The following is a 23,928-nucleotide window of genomic DNA, read 5'->3' on the forward strand; positions in this document are numbered from 1 at the left end:
TCCCTTTTCCCCCTGCTAGATATATGTGAACCCACAGAGTCCTTCAGATTATTCTGATGAAGGGCTGGAGGTGAAAGATCATAATTCCAAAATCTCCTGTGTGACATCACTGATAACAAGAAGGAAGAATACAGATGCCAGTGGAGTGTAAGTAGTAGTAAAAGTCTTTGGAGATTAGTTAAAGGAAAAGATGCTGAGGTGTTTAACAGCTGCAAAAGCTGTTTACCTCAACAACATGCGCTAGATGACAAGAAGTAAAACTGTAATGTGTATCATTAAAATCATTAAAATGGAAGAACAGATATTGCTTCTGTTCCATGTAAGTCTTTGAAAGTGCCATTCTGATAAACTTTCTAGTGATAAACCGTTAGGACGGGGTAGGCAATAATTTTTGAAGGGGGGGCCGCTTCATCCATTTTGGTAGTGGCGGTGGGCCAGCCCTGGAAAGGGTGGGCCTTGGGTGGAAGGGGTGTGCCCCTGGTTAGGGGGAGACTTTGAATGCTTCCCTGTGGGGTGGGGGAGCACTTAAGGGCTCTTGCCCCTCCCCCATGCTGCCAGGCACATGCAGTGCCCATAGGGAACAGCCAGCCATTTTTAACAGCTGGCAGTTCCCTCCTGGTGTCACATGCTCCTGGTAGATGAGATGTTGCACACTCCCCTGCCCACAGGCCCCGATTGGCTTGGGGGCAGGGGAGTGTGCAAAATCTCCCACCCTCTCCCAGCTAGGACAAATGACAGATAGAGGGAACCAACAGTCATTTTAAATAGCTGGTGGTTCCCTCTGGTGCTGTGTGACCCTAGCAGGGGGAAGAGACTTTGCGGGCTCCCCTCCCCGGTCTCATTTGGCCTGGGGCGGGGGAGCAGTAGGCTGGGCCAGATCAAACAACTTGGTGGCCTGAATTCAGCCCGCAGCCTGGATCTTGCCCATCCCTGCTTTAGGAAGAGGCCTAGCTAGCATGAATAACTGAGAGCAGAAACAGGTTTAAAGAGTGAATGATTGTTTGAAATCATATCCAAAGTGAATAACTAGTCAAAGGAGTGATGACATTGTGTATTGGGATTAGGACATATTTCCTCTTCACAGTCAAATAAAGGTTTTATTTATAATCAGTTAGCAATACTAGGCACAGGTTGAAATCATGAAAACCAGGAGTCAGTCCCTCCCAATGCTAAATGTATGTGATTTGAAAAGGAGTGAAAGTATATTCAATTTTAATAGTTTTCTCTTATAAATTCTAATTAATACAGTTAGATACAAGCTGAAACCACAAACCAAGCACCTTCTAATTTAAGGGTGTGTTGGAATTTAAATTCCTGGGCTTTGGTTTTGGTTCCAGGTCACAAAAGGGGCCTCCAGTGAGGATGTGGCTAGTATCTCCTAACACACCTGATTTCATGGATTTCCTCTATCTTTGGCTGAAATCTTGTAAGAATCTACTCTTGAGCATGAGGATTCAAACCACTTGAATCTGAAGCCTAGACCTAATTTAACCTTGAACTTGACCGGGAAATGCTAGCTCAAACCTCATCCACCTCTGGATACTAAAACAGTCGCCTCAGCCCATATCTAGTGAAAAATATTTCCAAAAAAGTCAGTTCCTGGTTTCCTGATTAACCTGACACTAATTGACTTATGATGAGCCTTCACAATCTGCAAACAGCAGCTCTAGTCTGTGGCCAGAAAGAGGTCTAATTCCAGAATATTTAACGAACTAATAAACATATAGGCTACGTCTACACTGGCCCCTCTTCCGTAAGGGGCATGTAAATTTCAGCAGTCGTCGTAGGGAAATCCGCGGGGGATTTAAATATCCCCGGCGGCATTTAAATAAAAATGTCCGCCGCTTTTTTCCGGCTTTTAAAAAAGCCGGAAAAGAGCGTCTAGACTGGCCCCGATCCTCCGGAAAAAGTGCCCTTTTCCAGAGGCTCTTATTCTTACTTTGGCCTTACTTTGAAGTAAGAATAAGAGCCTCCGGAAAAGGGCACTTTTTCCGGAGGATCGGGGCCAGTCTAGACGCTCTTTTCCGGCTTTTTTAAAAGCCGGAAAAAAGCGGCGGACATTTTTATTTAAATGCCGCCGGGGATATTTAAATCCCCCGCGGATTTCCCTACGACGACTGCTGAAATTTACATGCACCTTACGGAAGAGGGGCCAGTGTAGACGTAGCCATAGTGATTTATCAACAAAACCACACAATGCATTTTGTTATGTCACTTTCCTGCTATAATTTTGAAAGTCTTAGTCCCGCACTTAGTATCTTGGCAAGATGTTATGCCAATGACCCAAGAGTGGTTATTCACATCATGCTGCTGAAGGATATCTATAAGAAATTAGGTCAAGCATACTGGCTCCTGGCTAGCTTTGCTATTCTGCCTGTCTTCATTAAAGTTCCTCTACGTCCCTTTGTTAATATTATAGCAATATGTTGCTGGTTTCAAGTTGCATTTCAATGTCATGTTCCAGATGGCAACATGAATTACACTTGAAAAGGGTAGCACTTCCTTTGATGGAAAGAAAAGAATATTTAGAAAGGTGAACATAGGCAATTTGTGCTTGCAATAAATTAGTTTGTAGGCATACAGTTTCCACACATCTAGGACACATGTGCATGCATGCACACCCATACAGATACATACCCAACATTTGCATACTCTGACAAAGAAAAATGCAGTACCAAGATGCAGTATTCACTTATATCCTATACGCTGTAGTTTTCAGTTTGTAATGCAGACAATAAAACAATAGGTTTTCTACATTTCAGAAATCCAGGTTCCACAATAATTTAGTGCGATATAATACTGTTTATGCCAGCTCTTAACCTAAATTAATAAATACTAGAATTAACAAGAGCTGAACAAAAATATAAATCAACTAATACTGTTCTGTAATTACAACAGACCTGATTTACTGCATATTTTAATGCTGAGAGAAAAGATATAGGGACCATATTTTCTGTACACTATTTCCCGTCCTCTCAAAAATGACATGTTATTAATTCAATGAATACGTTTCTAACATTGTTCAAGTATATGTAGCCCAAGATCCAGTGTGTTTCAGCAGCAGCCCTGGGAACTACAAGTTGTGGCCTACAAACTGTAGCATGTTGGGAGAACTTCCTGGTTCCTGCCAGGGTCTCAGCAGGGACTGTGCTAGAAGCAGCACTGAGCTGCATGCTCAGAGGAAGGGCTGCTGAACTGTCATTCGGTTTTATGTTTTTTCAGGAAGGACTAGAAAGGGCTATAGAGCACCTTGAGAGGAGTTGAAGTGACATAAAGGGAGAACCTGGACTTGGGTTATTGTGGGGTTTAGTTACTGTAGAAGTTGGAACACGTTGTAAGGGGGCTGTGTTGTATGCTGTAACCTCTGTGCCCAGGAGGGTCTCAGCAGGGACTGTGCTAGAAGCAGCACAGGTCTGCATGCTGAGAGGAGGGGCTGCTGAACTTTGATCCTGTTTTATGTTTTTTTACAGAATAAAGCCTGTTCCTGGTGATTCATCTGAGTGGGTCTGGTCTGAGGTGCACACACATATACAATGTAGAGCACACCAAACAGCCTCAGGCCTAGCCTCCCACAGTGGTGTAAGAAGTCACAAGGTTTCCGCCTATGCTGCATAACCTCACCCTGGCCTAGCGAACAGGAGGGGTTACATATAGATAGTCTATAACTTGCCAAGTTAATGTAAAAAAGTTCAAAGAAAGCAAGCAACTAACCCACATATTCATAATTAGGCATCAGCATAGGATAGTAGGATAAGTTAATAGATACAGATGTTCCTTCCTGAATGAGCACTGTCATGCCTTACAGGATGAGCTGAAACTTCAAACTTTTGAACCATAAACCAGTAGCTCAAGAAAAACTTAGCCCTGACCATCCCAAAATATAAGTGAGAGTGGGAGGAAGGGGGGTTAAAATGTGTATTATTTGACTGGATGTATGGGAGAGATTTTTCTCGGTTACAGACTTGTGGTTTCCCATGATGGGTAAATATGTTTCTTTGCACTGGAAATAAGATGGCTGGGAGATTCATGGCTTATGTAGCCAGTTTGCTCATGATTTTTAGTTTTGGTCCCCACGGACCCTCAGTCTCGCTGGACTGCTGTGAACCATGAGGGATGAAGTGGTGGCAGTAGATGTTATCGTACTATGTTACCCATATACTCAGTGGTTTACTTTGTCTAACTTGGTTTCCTTTTTCTCCCTAGTCATGGTTGATACAAAATATCCATCTTCACTGTTCCATTGTAATTATAAAATAAAACAGACCACTTAAAGCTATTGTCACTTGTTAAATGAACAGTCATACTCTACTAGAAAGAAAATGGCAATCACAGCAGAAAACTTACATTGATATCTTCCAAATCTAGGAAGTTCAGTATGACTCCATTGCGTTTCCAGATAATGGGGGGCCTAAGGGTTCCATGGATAGCACAGGTCAATACAGCGCTCAGTCCAACCGTCACCGTGGTAATGCTAACCTTCTGCTCTTCAGGAAGAGTGAGTTGTACCACCTCTGCCAAAAGGAAGGGAAAAAAGCAAGAAATTATCACTACAGGTTGATCCTCTCTAGTCTGGCACACTCTGGTCTGGCAACATCCATGGTCTGCCATAATTTTAGTTAGCCAAATGTCCACTTATCATGGGCGCGGCCAAGTTTCCTACAGTCCCATAAAGTTTGTCTACATTCACCAGTCTGGCCTCTTTGTGTTCGGTGCTATTATTTAGCCCTAATTTATCCCTAAATGTCTTCTAAGGGCCCAGTAAGCAGTGGAACTGTTGGTAATGCTGCTAGACAACATTAACTTCCTGTGGTTTGGCAAATTCTCTAGTTTGGCACCAGTCAGGTTCAGAGGGTGCCGGACTAGAGAGGTTCAACCTGTACCAAAATGAAGCCATTGTTCTCCCATTCATTCTTTGAACAGATTTCAGCTTTGAAAAAGATATCCACAGTAAAAAGGATCAGCTGAAGCAACAAAGCAATGAAAGCTTCCAGTTTAACTTAAGTCTTTGGATGTTGGACAACGTCCTTACTAGTTAAAGTAGAGCAATGATATCAGACATGTTCCATTCCTCCCTGAAGTAGCAGAAATAAGATTACATATACTGCAGCAATAAAATAATATTTTAGCTGCATTTTTTAGTAAACCTAGCTGTTTTGAATTTTTAACGTGAAATATAGAGCCTATAGGATGGGAAATCAACAGTTTCCAAATATTACCTAACATGTCAGGTAGCACTTTTTTTCCTCTGCTAAAAAACTGCAACATCTTTCCTATATTTTCCGTTTAAAATTTTAATTTATTTTCATTTGCACCTACATCTAAAAAACATGCCTAGTTCAGGCTCTTGGCCCATTTAATATTTCTTTATAACCACTTTTCCAGATCAATGGTTCTAAAGATGTGTTTGCATATTTTTCTATATATGGCTATGTGTCTGAATAAGACAACTGATGTCAGAATTATTGCCAGTGCAGATAATCATGATTAATCATTTCAGCAGCAGTGAGCAAGCAGCAAGGCAATCGAGCTGCACTGTCATAAAAACAGTAACATTCACAATTTTATCTTTCCTATGATATTTTTTTCCTTGCGCCTTTACATAAGGCATCTACACAAAAGCCCTTGAAACCATGTCCCATTTCAATGCTCAAAACTGAGCTTTTCAAGTTAACAGCCCATTAAGAGAAATATGGAAAGTTCAACACCACTTTTGGTGCTACATTGCTTCAGTCTGGCTGAAGAACAAACAAGATAGCAGTGCATTGATTTAGAGAGCCCCTACATCTATGGAAAGCAGACATCTTCTGTGCCTGTGGATTTCCATTAGTTAACAGTTGCTGTATAATGCTAACTGAAAGGCAGCTGCCATGAGAGAAAAGAGCAAAACAAGATTTTTTTTTAAGTGCAAACATGGATATTATGGAAATAAAAACTTGTGAAGAAACAGCAGGAGTCTCATCACGATTAAATAACGAGAGTTATCAGAACTGGCGTTTGATTCATATAACAGCACTTCCGCCTAAAACCTGTCACTTCTCTGAAAGCAATTTTGGGCGTATTGAAACATTAAGCAATTTTCATTATTTTGACAAGGGGAAGCTTTAAGTAAGACTGTTTGAATGGGTCCACCAGACATATGCCGTAGCCTGCCACTAGTCACTGTTGAGTAGCAATGAAAAAAAACAGCAACAATTTTACAGCCATGTTACCGTGGTTCTAAACAATCTGAAATTTGTAAGGAAGACAATAGCAGGGAAAAACCTGTTGCACCCTTTCTGTTTGATGAGCTTTTGTCAGAAACTGTGATTAGGGACTGGATCATTTGATTGCATACACTCTGCTGTCTGTCTTTTTCCTTTATTCATATCCACAGAAATTAACTAGCTGGCATGAGACAAAGATCAAACAAAGTGATATTGCCTAGTTCACACATTTTAGGAAAAACTTATTTTGGACAATGCCCAAGTTGAAATGAGAAATGCTGGGGTGGGCCAATTTACTTCCCCCATCTCTTAACTTCAACTGGCAACATACATAACATGGATTTTCCCTTCTCCCATTGCAATTAATGAAATATATCTCTGTGAAGAGCACCAGCACAAGTAATCTAATAGAATTAAATTAAATTTAAGTGATGCAAACGCCCTCTTCTGGCCCTCTGAAGAGGGATGAACTTCATATAATCTGGACAATTACGTAATCAATGTCCGAGGGAACTCTAGGGAGGACATGGTTGTGATTTCTCTCACTGGTGAAAATCCTCAGAAGGAAAATCTTTTGTACTGCTTGTATCGAAGATACATAGTTCTCTTTTAGCTTGATTTATACCAATCAAATGTGCTAAATTAAAAAAGAAAACAACATCTATATTTGTAACCTATGCATGAAAATAAACACTATTTTCCATGACTTTTAATTTCGCCTGAGTTTTTCATTTGCATTTGGCTTCTCTTGAGTTACTAGCTTGGAGACTTTTCTGGTTTAGTGGATTTTCTCCCTCTGGTAGCACTGGAAAAACTAAAAGGATTCACTTCATATTCTCCCACTGCTTGTCAATCTATCAAATGATTGTGAACACTTGAGTGCAAAGGCCTTTCAGGTGGCTGGCATGAAACAATCATCAACCTCCAAGTAGACAAGCAGTTCAGAAAAGATGACCGCCGCATCCTTCTTGTCCGTATTTCCCCCAGCTAAGTCAGAAGATAATGTATTACTTAGTGTGTTGCAAATTGTGTCCACTGCTGGAGGTCTTCAGTTGATTCAGGACTATAAAAATCAACATGACATTCCATGTGCTGTGTGCAAAAGATCAGCTCTTGTTCCACTTCATATTCTCAGTGCTACTTTAGGAAGAGCACAAATTGTGGGCAAGAAATAGTAGCTATAAAAATTATAACAGGCTGAATTATTATTGGTATTTGGATTATGGAGGTGCTTAGAAATCTCATGAGTAAAGCAAGGTAAGTAAATAAATACAAGTTCCTGCCCCAAGCAGTTTATAATCGACATAGACAGGAGAGACAAAGAGTAGGAGGGTAAACAGGCACAGACAGGTGCCGTGACATGCCCAATGTCACACAGTAGGTCAGTGGCAGAGCTGGGAATAGATCCCAGGTATTCTAAGTCCCAGTTCAGGTGAGTTCTCTACCTGATGGACCACACTGCTTCTAAATTCCTTTTGCCCTTGCTCAATCAAAACTTCACATCATCTTAGGAATGTACAGTGTCCCACAGTCACTAATTATAGCACCATATTCTACCATCATTTCCTTCCTTTCTGCCCTGACTATGCATACTGGCTATATGCTTTAGTACTGTAGCTATTTTTTTGCTAAAGTACGCAGTTCCTTTTAATGTGTACAGTATATTGTATGTACTTGACAGGATAAACAACAGTTAATTAGTATAATATGTAGCATGGACTAAGGCTCATAAGGATCATCTTCCTTTGAAGAGAAATGATACAGAGGATCACTCGCTAGAAAACTGTGTTTTATTTCTTATTACATTTTTTCCTTAATCCTATGTGCTGTTTTTCACACTGCACTGAATGCTACAAAACACTCCTAAAACCCATCAACACCCTCTTCAACAGGATTTTGTTTTTGAGTGCTTTGCTGCAATAAAAAATAGATTTATTTGCAAATTATAGCCAAATAGGCTTTAGTTTTGCATGTTTGAAGTGTGCTAGAGTAAAGCAACTGTTTACTTGTAGAAAAGGAGAAAATTGAATAGTTGTCATACTTTACTGAAATTATATCCAAAAGGTCATTTTGAGATTACAACACATAGTAAGTAGAGATCAATTGAAAAACAAAAACACAATACATTTTTGTTTTCTCACTGAGCAGGCTTGAGAGCACATTGTTAGTAGCACATTAAATTTGAAATAGTTCTACATTAGTTATAATTATTTATCAGGCGTTTAGTCACTGCTTTACCAAAGTTCATCCATTATCCAAGATACACTTACACAACCAGGTTTATTCAGATGTATACCTATGTTAAATGGACATAATCAACTTAAAAACCACAATTCTGTGTTAGGGTACATCTAGACTGGAGAGTTTTTCCAGGATACTCTCCAGGTAGCTTGAAAAAACTCTGCCACGTCCAAGGAACATGTCTGCTCTTCCAAAAAAATTTTCAGAAGAGATGTGTTTTTTGGCATCCTGTAAACCTCGTTTTATGAGGAAAAAGAGATGTTCTGAAAAAGGGTTTCTTTCCCCCAACATTTGGCCCAGTGTAGATAGGCCAAATGTCAGAAAAGATTCGTCCCAAAAAAAGAAGCGGAAAAAGCTATGCAAATTGCGAAGCGCAATTTGCATCTCTTTTTCTGGAAGAACAGTGTAGTGTAGACACAACCTTAATGTATTTGTTTTATAGCTATTGCAGTTACCTACAACAAAAGGAATAGGGAGAAAAACTGCCATTGGTTTTGTATATTTGACAATACATTGAACTACACTACAGCTGACAATAAATTTTAAGAGAGTAGTCCCCGTGACTATTCATGTCTAGAGGACTATTCATACATCTAAAATTTAGCACGTGCTTAAGTTCTTTGTTGATACAGGGCAATAGTGAGTTTCCCCTGTTATTCATGGGTCTTTCAAAGAACTGCTGGAGAGAAGAAAGATTTTTAAAAAGAGAAGAAAATATAATTGTAATATCACAAAAAGTAGACGAAGGGTCTGTGTGCCCTGTAAAATTGGTTTGTGTAATTAGTTAATACACTACCAGTAAATCAGCGCACTGCAGAGTAATTTGCCTTTTTTTTAATTGGGTAACTTCTTTTCAGAGCAAGAGTAGAATCATAGAATCATAGAATCATAGAATAATAGGACTGGAAGGGACCTCGAGAGGTCATCGAGTCCAGCCCCCCGCCCTCAAGGCAGGACCAAGCTCCACCTACACCATCCCTGACAGATGTCTATCTAACCTGTTCTTAAATATCTCCAGAGAGGGAGATTCCACCACCTCCCTTGGCAATTTATTCCAATATTTGACCACCCTGACAGTTAGGAATTTTTTCCTAATGTCCAATCTAAACCTCCCCTGCTGCACTTTAAGCCCATTACTCCTTGTCCTGTCCTCAGAAACCAAGAGGAACAAATTTTCGCCTTCCTCCTTGTGACACCCTTTTAGATATTTGAAAACCGCTATCATGTCCCCCCTTAATCTTCTTTTTTCCAAACTAAACAAGCCCAGTTCATGAAGCCTGGCTTCATAGGTCATGTTCTCTAGACCTTTAATCATTCTTGTCGCTCTTCTCTGTACCCTTTCCAATTTCTCCACATCTTTCTTGAAATGTGGCGCCCAGAACTGGACACAGTACTCCAGCTGAGGCCTAACTAGTGCAGAGTAGAGCGGCAGAATGACTTCACGAGTTTTGCTTACAACACACCTGTTGATACAACCTAGAATCATATTTGCTTTTTTTGCAACAGCATCACACTGTTGACTCATATTCAACTTGTGGTCCACTATGACCCCTAGATCCCTTTCCGCCATGCTCCTTCCTAGACAGTCGCTTCCCATCTTGTATGTATGGAACTGATTGTTCCTTCCTAAGTGGAGCACTTTGCATTTCTCTTTATTAAACCTCATCCTGTTTACCTCTGACCATTTCTCTAACTTGCTAAGGTCATTTTGAATTATGTCCCTATCCTCCAAAGAAGTCGCAACCCCACCCAGTTTGGTATCATCTGCAAACTTAATAAGAGTACTCTCTATCCCAATATCTACATCATTGATGAAGATATTGAATAGTACGGGTCCCAAAACAGACCCTTGAGGAACTCCACTTGTTATCCCTTTCCAGCAGGATTTAGAACCGTTAACAACAACTCTCTGACTACGGTTATCCAGCCAATTATGCACCCACCTTATCGTGGCCCTATCTAAGTTATATTTACCTAGTTTATCAATAAGAATATCATGCGAGACCGTATCAAATGCCTTACTAAAGTGTAGGTATATGACATCCACCGCTTCTCCCTTATCCACAAGGCTCGTTATCTTATCAAAGAAAGCTATCAGATTAGTTTGGCATGACTTGTTCTTCACAAACCCATGCTGGCTATTCCCTATCACTTTATTACTTTCCAAGTGTTTGCATACGATTTCCTTAATTACCTGCTCCATTATCTTCCCTGGGACAGACGTTAAACTGACCGGTCTATAATTTCCTGGGTTGTTCTTATTCCCCTTTTTATAGATGGGCACAATATTTGCCCTTTTCCAGTCTTCTGGAATCTCCCCTGTCTGCCATGATTTTTCAAAGATCATAGCTAAAGGCTCAGATACCTCCTCTATCAGCTCCTTGAGTATCCTGGGATGCATTTCATCAGGACCTGGTGACTTGCTGACATCTAACTTTCCTAAGTGATTTTTAACTTGTTCTTTGTGTATCCTATCTTCTAAACCTACCCTCTCTCTGCTTGTATTCACTACGTTAGGCACACCTCCAGACTTCTCGGTGAAGACCGAAACAAAGAAGTCATTGAGCATCTCCGCCATTTCCAAGTTCCCTGTTACTGCTTCTTCCTCCTCACTAAGCAGTGGGCCTACCCTGTCCTTGGTCTTCCTCTTGCTTTTAATGTATTTATAAAAGGTCTTCTTGTTTCCCTTTATGCCTGTAGCTAGTTTGATCTCATTTTGTGCCTTTGCCTTTCTAATCTTGCCCCTGCATTCCCGTGTTGCTTGCCTATATTCATCCTTTGTTAGTTGTCCTAGTTTCCATTTTTTATATGACTCCTTTTTTATTTTGAGATCATGCAAGATCTCCTTGTTAAGCCAAGCTGGTCTTTTGCCATATTTTCTATCTTTCCTACACAGCGGAATTGTTTGCTTTTGGGCCCTTAACAACGTCCCTTTGAAATACTTCCAACTCTCCTCAGTTGTTTTTCCCTTCAGTCTTGCTTCCCATGGGACCTTACCTACAAGTTCTCTGAGCTTATCAAAATCTGCCTTCCTGAAATCCATAACCTCAATTGTGCTGGTCTCCCTTCTACCTTTCCTTAAGATCATGAACTCTATTATTTCGTGATCACTGTCCCCTATACTGTCTTCCACTTTCAAGTTCTCAACTAGTTCCTCCCTATTTGTTAAAACCAAATCCAGAACAGCTTCTCCTCTGGTAGCTTTTTCAACCTTCTGAAACAGAAAGTTGTCTCCAATGCAGTCCAGAAACTTATTGGATAGCCTGTGCCTCGCTGTGTTAGTTTCCCAACATATGTCTGGATAGTTGAAGTCTCCCATCACCACCAAATCTTGGGCTTTGGATAGTTTTGTTAATTGTTTAAAAAAGGCCTCATCCACCTCTTCCACCTGGCTAGGTGGCCTGTAGTAGACTCCTAGCATGATATCACCTTCGTTTTTTACCCCTTTTAGCTTAACCCAGAGACTCTCTACACAGCTATCTCCTACGTTCATCTCCACTTCAGTCCAAGTGTGTACATTTTTAATATACAAGGCAACCCCTCCTCCCTTTTTTCCCTGTCTGTCCTTCCTGAGCAAGCCGTACCCTTCCATACCAATATTCCAATCATGCGTCCCATCCCACCAGGTTTCTGTAATACCAATGATATCATAGGAACGTTACATATAATAATTTTGAGCTGTGTAAAACGTGCTGATCTCTACTTGCATGGTTGTGAATGAAACTCCTGTACATTCTGGGAAATCTGGGTGCTTTGAGCATTTAGCTCCCCCCACCCCACAAACACACAAAAGGAAAGGGATTTAATAATTGAGGAGAAGGCCCGGGTATTTAAAAAAACCCAGCACCCTAACAAAGCTCAGCAATAATTGTATTGTAAGAAGAACAATTTCCTTGAGTGGAAATGGCAAACCAAAGCCAATGGGAGCCATGAGACTCCGTGGCTATGGACCCTTTAGGTAAACAAAGCAATGCAGGCCCACCAATGGCTTTCGCAAAGCGGGCCTCTGGAACACCTTGAGAAACACTGTTCTAGATGTTAAGTGTTGTCAAAGAAAAATCAGCAGCTGCTTTAAGTATTGCAATATCAAAACGCAATTTTTTAAAATTCCATGAGAGCTTTTTAAAAAAAATATGCTTCCTCAATTTTAAAAACCTGAAACCTATGTTACATCTTCGTTAAATAAGTGACTCAAACAGTAATAGCTTTTCTCTAGCATAAGCTCTTCTATAAATTCCCCATGTTAAGTCTTGATCTGATCACATTATTTTTTGAAAACTATTAGAAGACTTGGGATTTTCAGCATGCTTGAAGAAAAGGAAATTGAAACCATTCAAACAGCACCTATTTCCATAGTACCGAAATGATCTTGCACATTAAGGGCCAATTCTCAAATAGAGTTAGGCCAGCAGAGAATTTTGCCCCAACAGTGAGCAATTGCATGCATGCTATAAAGCATACAAATCAGTACATGATGTTTGCTTTAAAATGACCTTGTACATTTAATAGGAAAAAGAGAGAGAAGAGATGTGTGCATTGAGGAAGGAGGGAAGAAACAAGGCAAAATGGGATGGAAACACGAAGGACAGAAAGTGAAGTTGGCAGCAGAGGGACTGCAATGAAAAAGATTGGAGCAAAAATAGCGTATCAGGGGAGAGAAAATGTGTCCCCAGTCAAACTGAAGTAAGCAGATTCTACTGTTTATTGCCAGTTCCATGGGGTCATGAACTTGTGCTGCTGCCAGAAATAAGTCCTTTGCTCCTTGGGGCTGGCTCAGCAGCTTTCAGGTTCCTGTTACCTTCGTAGTTGATTGTGCAAATGGTCCAGACTTTTAACCTGGTCCCAGGCTGTCAAATACTGCTCATTTGTTGGAGTAGGTTCATTTTCAATACCAGAAATGGAATGGAACAGTTTCTAGAAGTCAACTGTACAGTACTACCTGCCAATGCCAAGCACTGAAAATCCATGACTCAGCTCCCCCAAAATCATGAGACTGGCTTAAATATCATGAGATGTTATAAAAACAATGCACATTAGAGAGGTTTTATTTGCCTTCTGGTTTTTGAAGCTATTCTCTGCAACTCTGCAAATTGCACAGCACTTGTGACAAAATTGTTACTGTTGGCAACCGAGAAGGGCAAAACAAATTCCAAAATTACTGTTAGGAGTTAGAGTGGGAAGACCTATTGTAGCTCTACAGTTGGTGTCTTTGTGTGCCCACACTCCACTTATAAGACATAAAGAGTTCCTTGCAAATATAGACCCCTCTGACATATTTCTAAAATATGCAGTCTTATTACGTTTATTATTATTAATATCAAGATACCTTTTCACATTTTTCCCTATCCCTTCTTCTCTTTTGTATTGTATTTCTTAGGTTGTTAAACTGGAGTTGTACTGACTTACACATCAAGCTATGCATGCTAATGTGAGCAGGTATTACTTGTTGTGCTGTTTTATCGTGGAAATCTTTCCTCTGTTGTCATTTGCAGCCTGCCAAAGGCAATCATAATTTCACAATGAAGACATGTATAATTGAGGTCATTATAGGGAGCAACCTGGAATGAGCATCAATAGAGCAAAACTCATTGATTTAGCACGGCTTAGAGATAATTTACATAGTAAATGTCGGATGCCAGCCCTCCATTTCACATATTACAATTTATACAGTTGATTCTATTTTTTTTTTAAAATACTCAGTATCATTAATTTGATCTTTTCCGTTTAAAACCTATAAATATACTTTTCCAATACATTGTTACTATCTTTAATCATTGTTACTTTTGTTCATAGATACCTTTTTCAGTGCTTAGAAAAATGAACTAATCCGCTTTATTGCTTAATCTCTTGCTTAAAGGACAAAATAATTTTTATCCTATAAGTGTTCTTAATTAAGATAGGACAAGTGAAAAACTCTCACCCGAATTTAGGCATGGATGAACTGTTTTCCATGAGCTAAGAATCAAATATAAACCTTCACCCAAAAACTCAGCTTGATCAAAACCACGTATTTTGGGGGATGGAGATGGAACAATGATTTGTGCAGCTCACAGATTTATGGCATTTGTTACTCTTGTCCTAAGGTAGTTTAGCATATACTTCATGGTACACAAGGGTATGCCACTGTGTATTTCGCCAGTACTTGCCATTTGTTTTACAAGCTGAATGAGTCACTAGAAAAGTCTGTTTACTACTTTAGCACCTGATACTGCAGTATTGAACTCAATGAACATTTTGCCATTGATTTCAATGGTAGTAGGATCTGGTCTTCTATGGCAAGTCTCAGTTAAATAGCCACTGTGAGGGTATGTCTACACTGCAAAGTTAATTCAAAATAACAGCCTTTATTTTGAATTAACTTTAATAGTGTCTACACATGCAAACCGCTATTTCAAAGTTAATTCGAAATAGCAGAGCGTTTAATTCGAATTTGGTAAACCTCATTCTACGAGGAGTAACGCCAAATTTGAAATAGCTATTTCAAATTAAGTGCTGAGTAGATACTTAATTCGAAATAGGGGACCTCCAGCCCTTCCCAGGGAGCCCTGGTGGCCACTCTGGGCACAACCAGGTAAACTTACTCTCCTCTCCCCCAACCCTGGAGCCATTAAAGGAGTAGAACCTAGCTACAGTGCCTGTGCCAGTTCCAAGCCTGCCAGCCCAGAGCCAGCAGTGGCCACCGGGACCCCTGACCCAATGGCACCAAAACACGAGCCAGCAAGCCACAGGCAGCCAGCCCTCCACTGCTAGCTCCCAGGAGCCTGACAGGGGCTGGAGAATACGGGCGCCTTCCTGGTCCAGGGTGGAGATCATGGACCTTATTCAGGTTTGGGGGGGGTGCCCCCAACGTCCATGATCTCCGCACTAGATGGAGGAATGTGGCCTTCTATGGCAGGATAGCTGCCAGCCTGGCCACCAAAGGCCACATGCGAGCCCAGTAGCAGGTTTGCATAAAAATCTAGTTGGTCTGGCGAGACCCCCAACCCTGAGCCCTGAGCGTCCCCTCCCCTTTGTTCCCCTTGCTTCACCCTTCCAGCTCTCTCCTCCCAGGTTTCCCTCTCCTCTCTCCCACCCTCTCTCTTCCCCTCTTCCACCTCCTTTTCCCAGTCTCCCCAAAGGTTCATCCCCTCCCCAGTTTTGTTCAATAAACCCAGTTCCTATTTTTGAACATACGTGTCTTTTATTAGACATCAGGAAGGGGAGCTAGGGAGGAGTAAGTGGAAGGACATGAGGGAGAAATGGGGCACAAGCCCCCGGTGGGGAGGACCAGGGTGGCTCTGAGGGCTCCTTGGGATGGATGCTCTCCCGCAGGGCCTCCTGTATCCTGACAGCCCCCCGATGGACCTCCTGGATGGCAGCCTGCAGCAAGAACAGCCAGGCTGATGGCAACGACCTCACGTGATGCACTGGTGTGCAATGGGGCAGCTCTGGCTCCATGTGGCTGAGTGCTGTGGTGTCCTGAGTATCGGCACTCAGGGCACTCCAAGACAGGACTGCTTTGCTGTCCCTCATCGAGGTAGACAAGCAAGTGGGGAACCCTGAGAACTGTCTGTCCGAGGTGGGGGTCGGGTCCCTTTAAGCACGGAGCTCAGTTAGCCTCAGGCAGCAGCCCCACACACTAAGTCCTAACCTGATACCCTGCCAGCACTGGTTCCAGGCAGCCTTAACTTCAGTTCAGAGTCCACTCAGTGTGGACACGCTATTTTGAAATAGCAAAACGCTATTTCAAAATAGGTTTTGTGTGTAGATGTGTTAATTCAAATTAGCTTAATTTGAAATAGCGCTGTAGTGTAGACATACCCTGAGAAGGCAATAGTAACCCAAGAAAACTAGAACATTAAAGGTAGAGAGGAAGGACAGGAGATGCTGAAAATTATAGTAAGCCTTTTAACATTATTTTTCCTTTTCACGTGATTTCAGTGGAATTAGTCTATGTTTCTACAGAGTTACCCAATAAAAAAACCTGAACTTTAGTTACATCTAGGCTGAATTTGGCTTATAGACTTAAAGATGTCAGTGAGATGTCTGATGAGAAAGAGTTGTCTGAGGGTAATCGTAAATGTTAGAGTGAAGAATAGGAAAAGGACAGTTGGAGAAAGGATGACAGAGACATTGGACAAGATGCTAAGAGATAATGTGGATATCTAACTAGACAATGTAGAGGAAGAGGAGAAGATAACCAAGGACAGATTCCTGTGTGTATATGCAAGATGTGCTCTACAGAGAATAACTATAACTGAAATAATATATAGAGCATTTGGAATATATATTTGGTTTGGTTCCTAGCTCTAGTAGACAGACCACAAAACTGGGTTGGTACATGATCTGTTTTACATTACAAATTATTTGCAGGACTTCATAAAGCTGTGGAACAGACATTTTAAGAATATATATTACAAGAAACATGATCTGGCTGTCACAGGTTCTACAGGTGTTTGACGGTCAGCAAACTAATCCTATTTAGAGGTGTTTTATCACTTCTTCAGCTATAGACATGTCCAGTGTCAATGGAGTATCATTCATCAAGCAAAACCAAACAAAACATTTCCTGAATAACAACCTGGAAATACAGAAAAAGCAGCTTTGCCTGTTTTGTTTTCTCTTTCCCCCTCCATCAATACCAGATAAAGGATGAACTGAAACCAGGTTCTGGCCTATATGGTTGAAATAGATGCCTTTTGGCAAATCACAAGAGTTCTGAGCCTCCATAATTCCTGGTCTGATGGCTTGGGGAGAAGGTCCTTAGACAAACACTATATCCTCAAAAGTAGGTACTGTTAACTGAGAGGATATCTGGGTATGGTATGTGCACTAAATCAGTGCATCTCTGAGGCAGCCTCTACTAATGAGTGGAGCCCTGCAAATCTGTGGATATCTGCTTTATATCCACAGGTATCCAAGACTCATTTTTGAAGATATATATGTGGATGCAGATACAAATTTTTTATCTGTGAGGGCTCTACTAATGGGATTCCTATGTTTTCCCCACGGGGATCTTTGAGGAGGACAGCAGTTAAGACAATACTATCCTCCCCCAGCAAAATTCCCTTTCTGGTTTAGCTGCCCCATCTCGTATTAGGAGTGATTGTTTCCACCTTTCTGTGGCAGCCAGGCTGAATCAAGTCCCTTAGTAGAGGGCAACCCCTGTCTATTTTATTGCAATAGTACATTTTCAGAGTTTGATTTCCATGGAAAGAAGATGCAGCAATGGAGTATTCAGATAAGGCTTGTAAGATGAATTAATGTATATAATAAAATGATTTCTATAGCCAAGTGAAAATATACACACCTCAGCTTTATTTCGCATCGGCAATGATTCACATTATTAATGTAATTTATAAATCTTCAGTACCTTGGGTATGCTACCTCAAGGAGTATTTTATTGAAAATCCTCCATTAAATTAGTAATGCTGTTTTCAGAGACATAAAAAGGCATAACCATATTTCTAGAGGTATGAAAGAATTTAGTACCTTAAACCTTTCCTCTCATTATTCATGAAGTCCACAAGCTATGACTCTCTGAGATAGCTTTCTAATCTTGTACTGAAGATATAAAATGTGGACTGATATATATAATTCAAAATATGAGTGGGGACATAATTATCATTTTACGGAAGTGATGCTATGTACTGTTATTCTTCGAGAAGACAACTCCTCTCATGCCAATCAAATTTCAACAATTCCTCATAGTCCTGATGCTAACGCATTTTAGATTAAACAAAGTATGAAAATAGAGGAAAGTAAAACTGAACTAAACTAAACATTAAAACCCCATTTAATAACTGACACATTAAACCCACTTGTACATTCATCATTACGTGTGTTAAAATCAATTACATGGGCAACAAGAATAATCAGAGTTATGGAAGTTTGTACAAAGAGTTTTGAAAGGGATACAATCCTCATGCTTCAGACTTTAAATCAATTAAATAAATTACTATGCTTAATAAAATATTAAAACACTCCAACTAATGAACAAGTACATCTAAGGGCATGTCTACACTGTGGGGAAGATTGACGTTGTTGCAGTCAATCTTCTGGGGTTCAGTTTAGTGGATCTAGTGAAGATGCACTAAATCAAATTCACAGGGCACCCCCATTGGTGCCAGTATTCCTGTTCCTTACAAGGAGTAAGGGAAATCGATGGGAGCGTTTGCTCCTGTCGCCCTCCCACTGTGTGGATGGTGATTTAAGATTCATCGACTCCAGCTATGCAATTAACATAGCTGAAGTTGCTATGTTAGGTCAATATGTTAGGTCAATCTTCTGCTCCAGTGTAAACCAGGCCTAAAAGAGCATTGAATGGGAAAGTGAAGAAGTATCACAGAAAAGGTGATGAGAGGTCCCTAAACACATATTCCCATTAGCATCAATGGTATTAGGGTTCAGATATTTTTAGCCAGGAGGGATAATTCATCTCAAAGGACACTGAATGTGCATCTACACAGCACCCTAAACTTGAAGATACGCAATTTGCACTACACAAGTTGCGTATCTAATTTAGATTGTATTTTGAAATAGCATATTTCGAAATTTGGCACATCTACACAGCGCCAAATTTTGAAATAACATGCTATTTCAATACATCCCTTAGCCCTCGTGGAACAAGGGTTACATGGAAGCCAAAATAGCACGCCTGTTATTTTGAAAAATATTTTGAAATAATAGGTGCATTTAAAAGATGCTGGGTAGCTATTTCGGGATACCCTAAGGGTATGTCTACACTACCCTCCTATTTCGAAATAGGAGGGTAATGTAGGCATACCGCACTTGCAAATGAAGCCCGGGATTTGAATTTCCCGGGTTTCATTTGCATAAGCCGGGCGCCGCCATTTTTAAATCCCGGCTGGTTCGAACCCTGTGCCGCGCGGCTACACGCAGCATGAACTAGGTATGGAATGAGGAGTAACGGTAGTTCGAACTAGGAAGCCTAGTTCGAACTACCTAGTTCGTGCCACGTGTAGCCGCGCGGCACGGGGTTCGAACAAGCCGGGATTTAAAAATGGCGGCGCCCCGCTTATGCAAATGAAGCCCGGGAAATTCAAATCCCGGGCTTCATTTGCAAGTGCGGTATGCCTACATTACCCTCGTATTTCGAAATAGGAGGGTAGTGTAGACATACCCTAAGGTATCCCAAAATAGCCCTGCTGTGTAGATGTATCTCAAAGCATCTAAATCCAATGGGAGTTAGGAATTTAAATATCTTTGAGGGTTTGGGTTTGAATGACCATTTTAATTTGGACTAATACACCGTATAACTCTCCAGTCATTTGTTTATGTCAATCATATTAAAGTTTAACCAAGCAAATATTCTATACATATGTTGATTTAAAGTCTGAATTCCCTTTTCTTGTAAAGGAATAAGCATGACATGTTTTCTTTTGTAAAATCCTATCCTTGTATCCATGTTACTAATCAGAGGGAAAATATTAAGTGTATGCAGGAAGAGATAATTCATTCCGTTTTGAAAGCACATGAATAAATATAAATTGTTCACTGTTATTTATCTAATCTCCAAACGGTGATAAGTGATGAATTAGTTATGTAAATAGGCGTAAGTAAATTATTTTAGAGAATAGTTTACATAAATACATTTGTTTTTATTTTAAATTTCTATTTCCCACAGATGCTAAAAATGATATTGATATGATTAATTTTTGATGAAACATTCCCATGTTGTGTCAACAGTGCCCGTTGTAGATTGTAACAGGCTTCCATTTTTCTAGTCAATTAATTAATTTAAAAGGTAAAATTGCTAATGGACTAATGGCTTCCCCTAATTACTCCTAATAGTCATCATACCATTAAAACACATGACTAACAATTTTTGCCCATTTAAATAATAAAACAAAGACATTCTGTAATTTCCAACTTTCTCCTGCTCATTGAATAACATGGAGAAAGTAATTTTAAAGTTATTCTTTGAACCCAAGAAAGCAAGGGGATTTATTTCTAAATTTTGACATTGATGAAAGGATGTTTAGTTGTGCTTCTCTAATTAATGACTGTGAGAGCTGCACTCCTAAATCTTTGAATATTATTTTGGTGAGATTAGAGGTTCAAGTTAAGGCTTTTTCTGTGTTCTTAATCCACGGTGTTCTACCAGAATATATTATTGTAGGTGTCTGTTATTTGTATACGATGTTATCTACAGTTATGTAAACTGCACAATCTTAGATAAGCTCTTCCATGAGCTTAAATAAGATCCAGACTGTATTACTTTAAGCCTGTGGCTGCAATCATAGCAAATATTACTAGATAAATGAATATATTTGTGTTATCTCTTGATAAATCAACGAGGAATACTGTGGCAGCTTAGCCCTAGTCTACACTAGAGTGCTATTTCAAAATAGCCTCCTAAGGTTGAATTAATAAGCAGAGCATCCACACTACCAAGCTCGTAGGGCTTGACTTCATACGCAGTATCTCCTGTGATGACTGCCCTTGTAACTTTTCTTCACAGCTGGGCCAGCTGCGAGCTTAGCACATCCCCCACCTCTCAAAACCATATACCCAACTGAATGGGATCTGACGACGGAAATGCACCTGGGAGGACCTCATGCATGAGCAGATGGCCTGCCTGCAGTCCCTCATGCAGAGACTCCAGGAAGAGCACCAGGAGTGGGCCACCAACTGGGGGGAGCATCAGGCTGAGTGGGAGCAAAGGAAGGCCACCTGTAACCAGCTGGCATGCCAGCAGGATGCCAAGTTCTCCTCTGTCACCTTGGCGATGGAGCACATGTCACTGTGCATGGGAGTGGGCCACCAGCCACCTCCCCAGCCAACTCTGGGGCCCTGGCAGCCCCTGGGAATCCAAAGCCTCCTGACCACTTGGAGGCAGGTGGCACTCTGAGCCCCATCCCTGAGCCTCCCACATCCTCCCCCATTCCAAGTTCTTACCCCATCCCTCCCCTGTTCTATGTCCCTCTAATGAAGAGTCCTGTTTTTTCAAGAAATATGGCATATGGCTTTATTGTTTGCTCTGCTGGGGTGGGGGGTGGGGGAGAAGTGGGAAGGGGGAAGGGGGAGGAGGAGGAGAAGGAAAGGACAGGTAGGGGAAGGGAGGGGTGAGAAGCACCCAGAAGGGATGCAGGGGAGAGGCACGGGGGAGAGTCTCACAGCTGGCCTTGCACAAAACTCTCCCTCAAGGCCTCCCTGATAAGCATAGTCCCTTCATGCGCTCTCTGTATGGCTCAAATTCTCTGGCCAGACATTCAGCCTCAATCCCACCCACCCTGGCAGAAAAGTCTCCACCTTTCTTTCACAAAAGTTGTGGAGTACATAGAAGGTCACCACCTTGAAGGGGATGTTATGCTCGCTGAGTGAGGAGACTCCTGAACCTCTCCTTTCAATGGCTGGACACACAGTTAATGAGCATGCAGCACTTGCTCAGCCTGGCACTGGACTGCTACTTGCTGGGGTCTAGGCTGCCCATGTATGGATTCATGAGCCAGGGAAGCCAGGGGCCAGCTGTATCACTTTTTCCTGGTGTGACCAAGGAAAAAAGTGCTGGTATTCATCTTTCAGAACAAGCAGGCGTTCTGGAAGATGCGGAAGTTGTGCGCCTATTCCGAACAACCAACGTTGATGTCAGTCAAGCATCCTTTGTGATCCACGATAGCCTGCAGCACCATGGAGAAGTACCCTTTCCTATTGATAAAGTCCAAGGCATGCTGGTCTGGGGCCAGGATGGGGATATGTGTTGCCGTCTGTGACCCCCCGGCAGTTGGGCAAGCCCATGGGCTAAAGCTGTCCAGGATGCTGTCCACGTTCCCCAGAGTAACAATCCTCTGTACCAGCACATGGTTGATGGCCTTTGCTACCTGCAGGAGCATGGCCCCAACTATATACAGGCAGTCCCTGGGTTACGTACAAGATAGGGACTATAGGTTTGTTCTTAAGTTGAATCTGTATGTAAGTCGGAACTGGCTCCAGATTCAGCCGCTGCTGAAACTGACCAGGGGCTGACTACAGGAAGCCAGAGGCAGAGTTGCTCTGCCCCCATCTTCCTGGAATCAGCCTGATCAGTTTCAACAGCTGCTGAATCTGGAGCCTGGGACAGAACAGCTGGGGCGCTGCCCGGTAGGTTCCCACAGGACCAACCTGGCAGCACCCCAGCTGCTCTACCCGAGGCGTCCCGCAACAAAAGCCTGGTCTGCTGGGGGGTGGGGGGCGCACTAGCTGCGCCCCCTCCACCCCAGCAGACCAGGGATACCCGAGCAAAGCAGCACAGGCGGAGGGACCACGCCGCCCGTGTGGCTTTGCTCCTGTCTCCCTGGTCTGCTGGGGGGGTCTAGCAAAGACGCTGGACCCCCCCAGCCGACCAAGGACACCCGAGCAAAGCCGCCGCCTGGGCGGCTTTGCTCGTTTGCCCGGGAGCAAAGCCGCCCAGGCAGCGGAACCCCCACCGCCTGGGCGGCTTTGCTCCTGTCCCCCTGCCTGGGAGGCTTTGCTCCGGGGCTTTGCTCCTGTCCCGCTGCCTGGGCGGCTTTGCTCCGGGGGAAATGAGCAAAGCCGCCCAGGCGGCGGCTTTCCTCGGGTGTCCCTGGTCTGCTGGGGGGGGGGGTCCAGCGGCTTTGCTGGACCCCCCCAGCAGACCAGGGAGACCGGGAGAAGCTTTTCTCGCCCCAGAGGACACGGGCGGCGGGTCGCCGCCTGTGAGCTCCGGGGCGAGAAAAGCCCCGTTCGTAAGTGCGGATCCGACATAAGTCGGATCCGCGTAAGTCGGGGACTGCCTGTATTGCTCCATGTTGAACTGGTTCCTGACTGAGCGGTGGTGAGCTTCTTGAGGGTGATGGCCACGTGCTTCTGCCATGGGGATGGTGGGTCACATGCAGGGTGAGCCACCCACAGAGCTCTAGGAAAGTGGCATTGTGCATATGGAAGTTGTGCAGCCACTGCTGATCATTCCATCCCATGAGGTCCCACCAGTCCGAGCTTATCTCCCCGCTGCTAGAAGTGGCATTCCACAGTGTCCAGGCGATTGAGGGGAATGTGAAGCAACAGGAATGCCAGGACTAGGGTGAGCAGGGCCTGTGATCCACGCTGGGGTTCCTTTTTCAGGTCTTCATCCTCGTCCTGTTGGAGCAACATGGGGGAAGTTTGGAAGTACTGCTCCATGAGGCACAGCACAAGGGTTTTGCACTGGCTCTGGCTCCATGCCATGAGTGCTGTGGTGTCTGCAAGGGCAACCAGAGCACAAGAAGGCACATGCCTACTGTGTCCCTTTTGTGCCCCGTGATGAGGGAGGCATTGGAAGAGTGGCTTGTGAGATGCGGCCATAGAGAGGAGCCCCTGAAAACATGCATCGCAGCTTGCCTGACCCAGCAGCCACAGGAAGTATTCGAGGTAGGTTCCATTCAATGTGGATGCACTATTTCAGACTATTTCTAACTAATTTCAGTGCTTCCCCATGGTGTTACATCGGGAGTGATTAAGTCGATTTTAGTAATTTTGAAATTGTTTCCTAGTGTAGACATGCCCT

The 23,928-nt window shown here is 42.5% G+C and overlaps 1 protein-coding gene and 1 long non-coding RNA gene across 5 annotated transcripts in view; one reads left to right on the forward strand and one right to left on the reverse strand.

The window, feature by feature from the left end:
• On the forward strand, positions 1-23,787 carry LOC142818732 (uncharacterized). 3 transcript variants are annotated; one of them, XR_012896359.1, is made up of 3 exons: positions 1-147; positions 12,954-13,127; positions 23,508-23,787. It is a non-coding gene; the product is annotated as an uncharacterized LOC142818732 (long non-coding RNA). The 3 variants fall into 3 exon arrangements; XR_012896358.1 differs by lacking the exon at positions 23,508-23,787 and adding an exon at positions 20,908-21,364; XR_012896360.1 differs by lacking the exon at positions 23,508-23,787 and adding an exon at positions 13,822-13,884.
• The window catches only part of FSTL4 (follistatin like 4), a 600,213-nt gene that overhangs the window by 77,684 nt on the left and 498,601 nt on the right, over positions 1-23,928 (reverse strand). For both annotated transcript variants that reach the window (XM_075900372.1, XM_075900373.1), the window contains exon 7: positions 4,345-4,511. In XM_075900372.1, coding sequence (XP_075756487.1) covers positions 4,345-4,511 — 167 coding nt within the window. The remainder of the gene's footprint in view (positions 1-4,344; positions 4,512-23,928) is intronic.

The sequence above is a fragment of the Pelodiscus sinensis genome, chromosome 17, assembly GCF_049634645.1.
Source record: "Pelodiscus sinensis isolate JC-2024 chromosome 17, ASM4963464v1, whole genome shotgun sequence".
NCBI classification, from domain to species: domain Eukaryota; kingdom Metazoa; phylum Chordata; order Testudines; family Trionychidae; genus Pelodiscus; species Pelodiscus sinensis.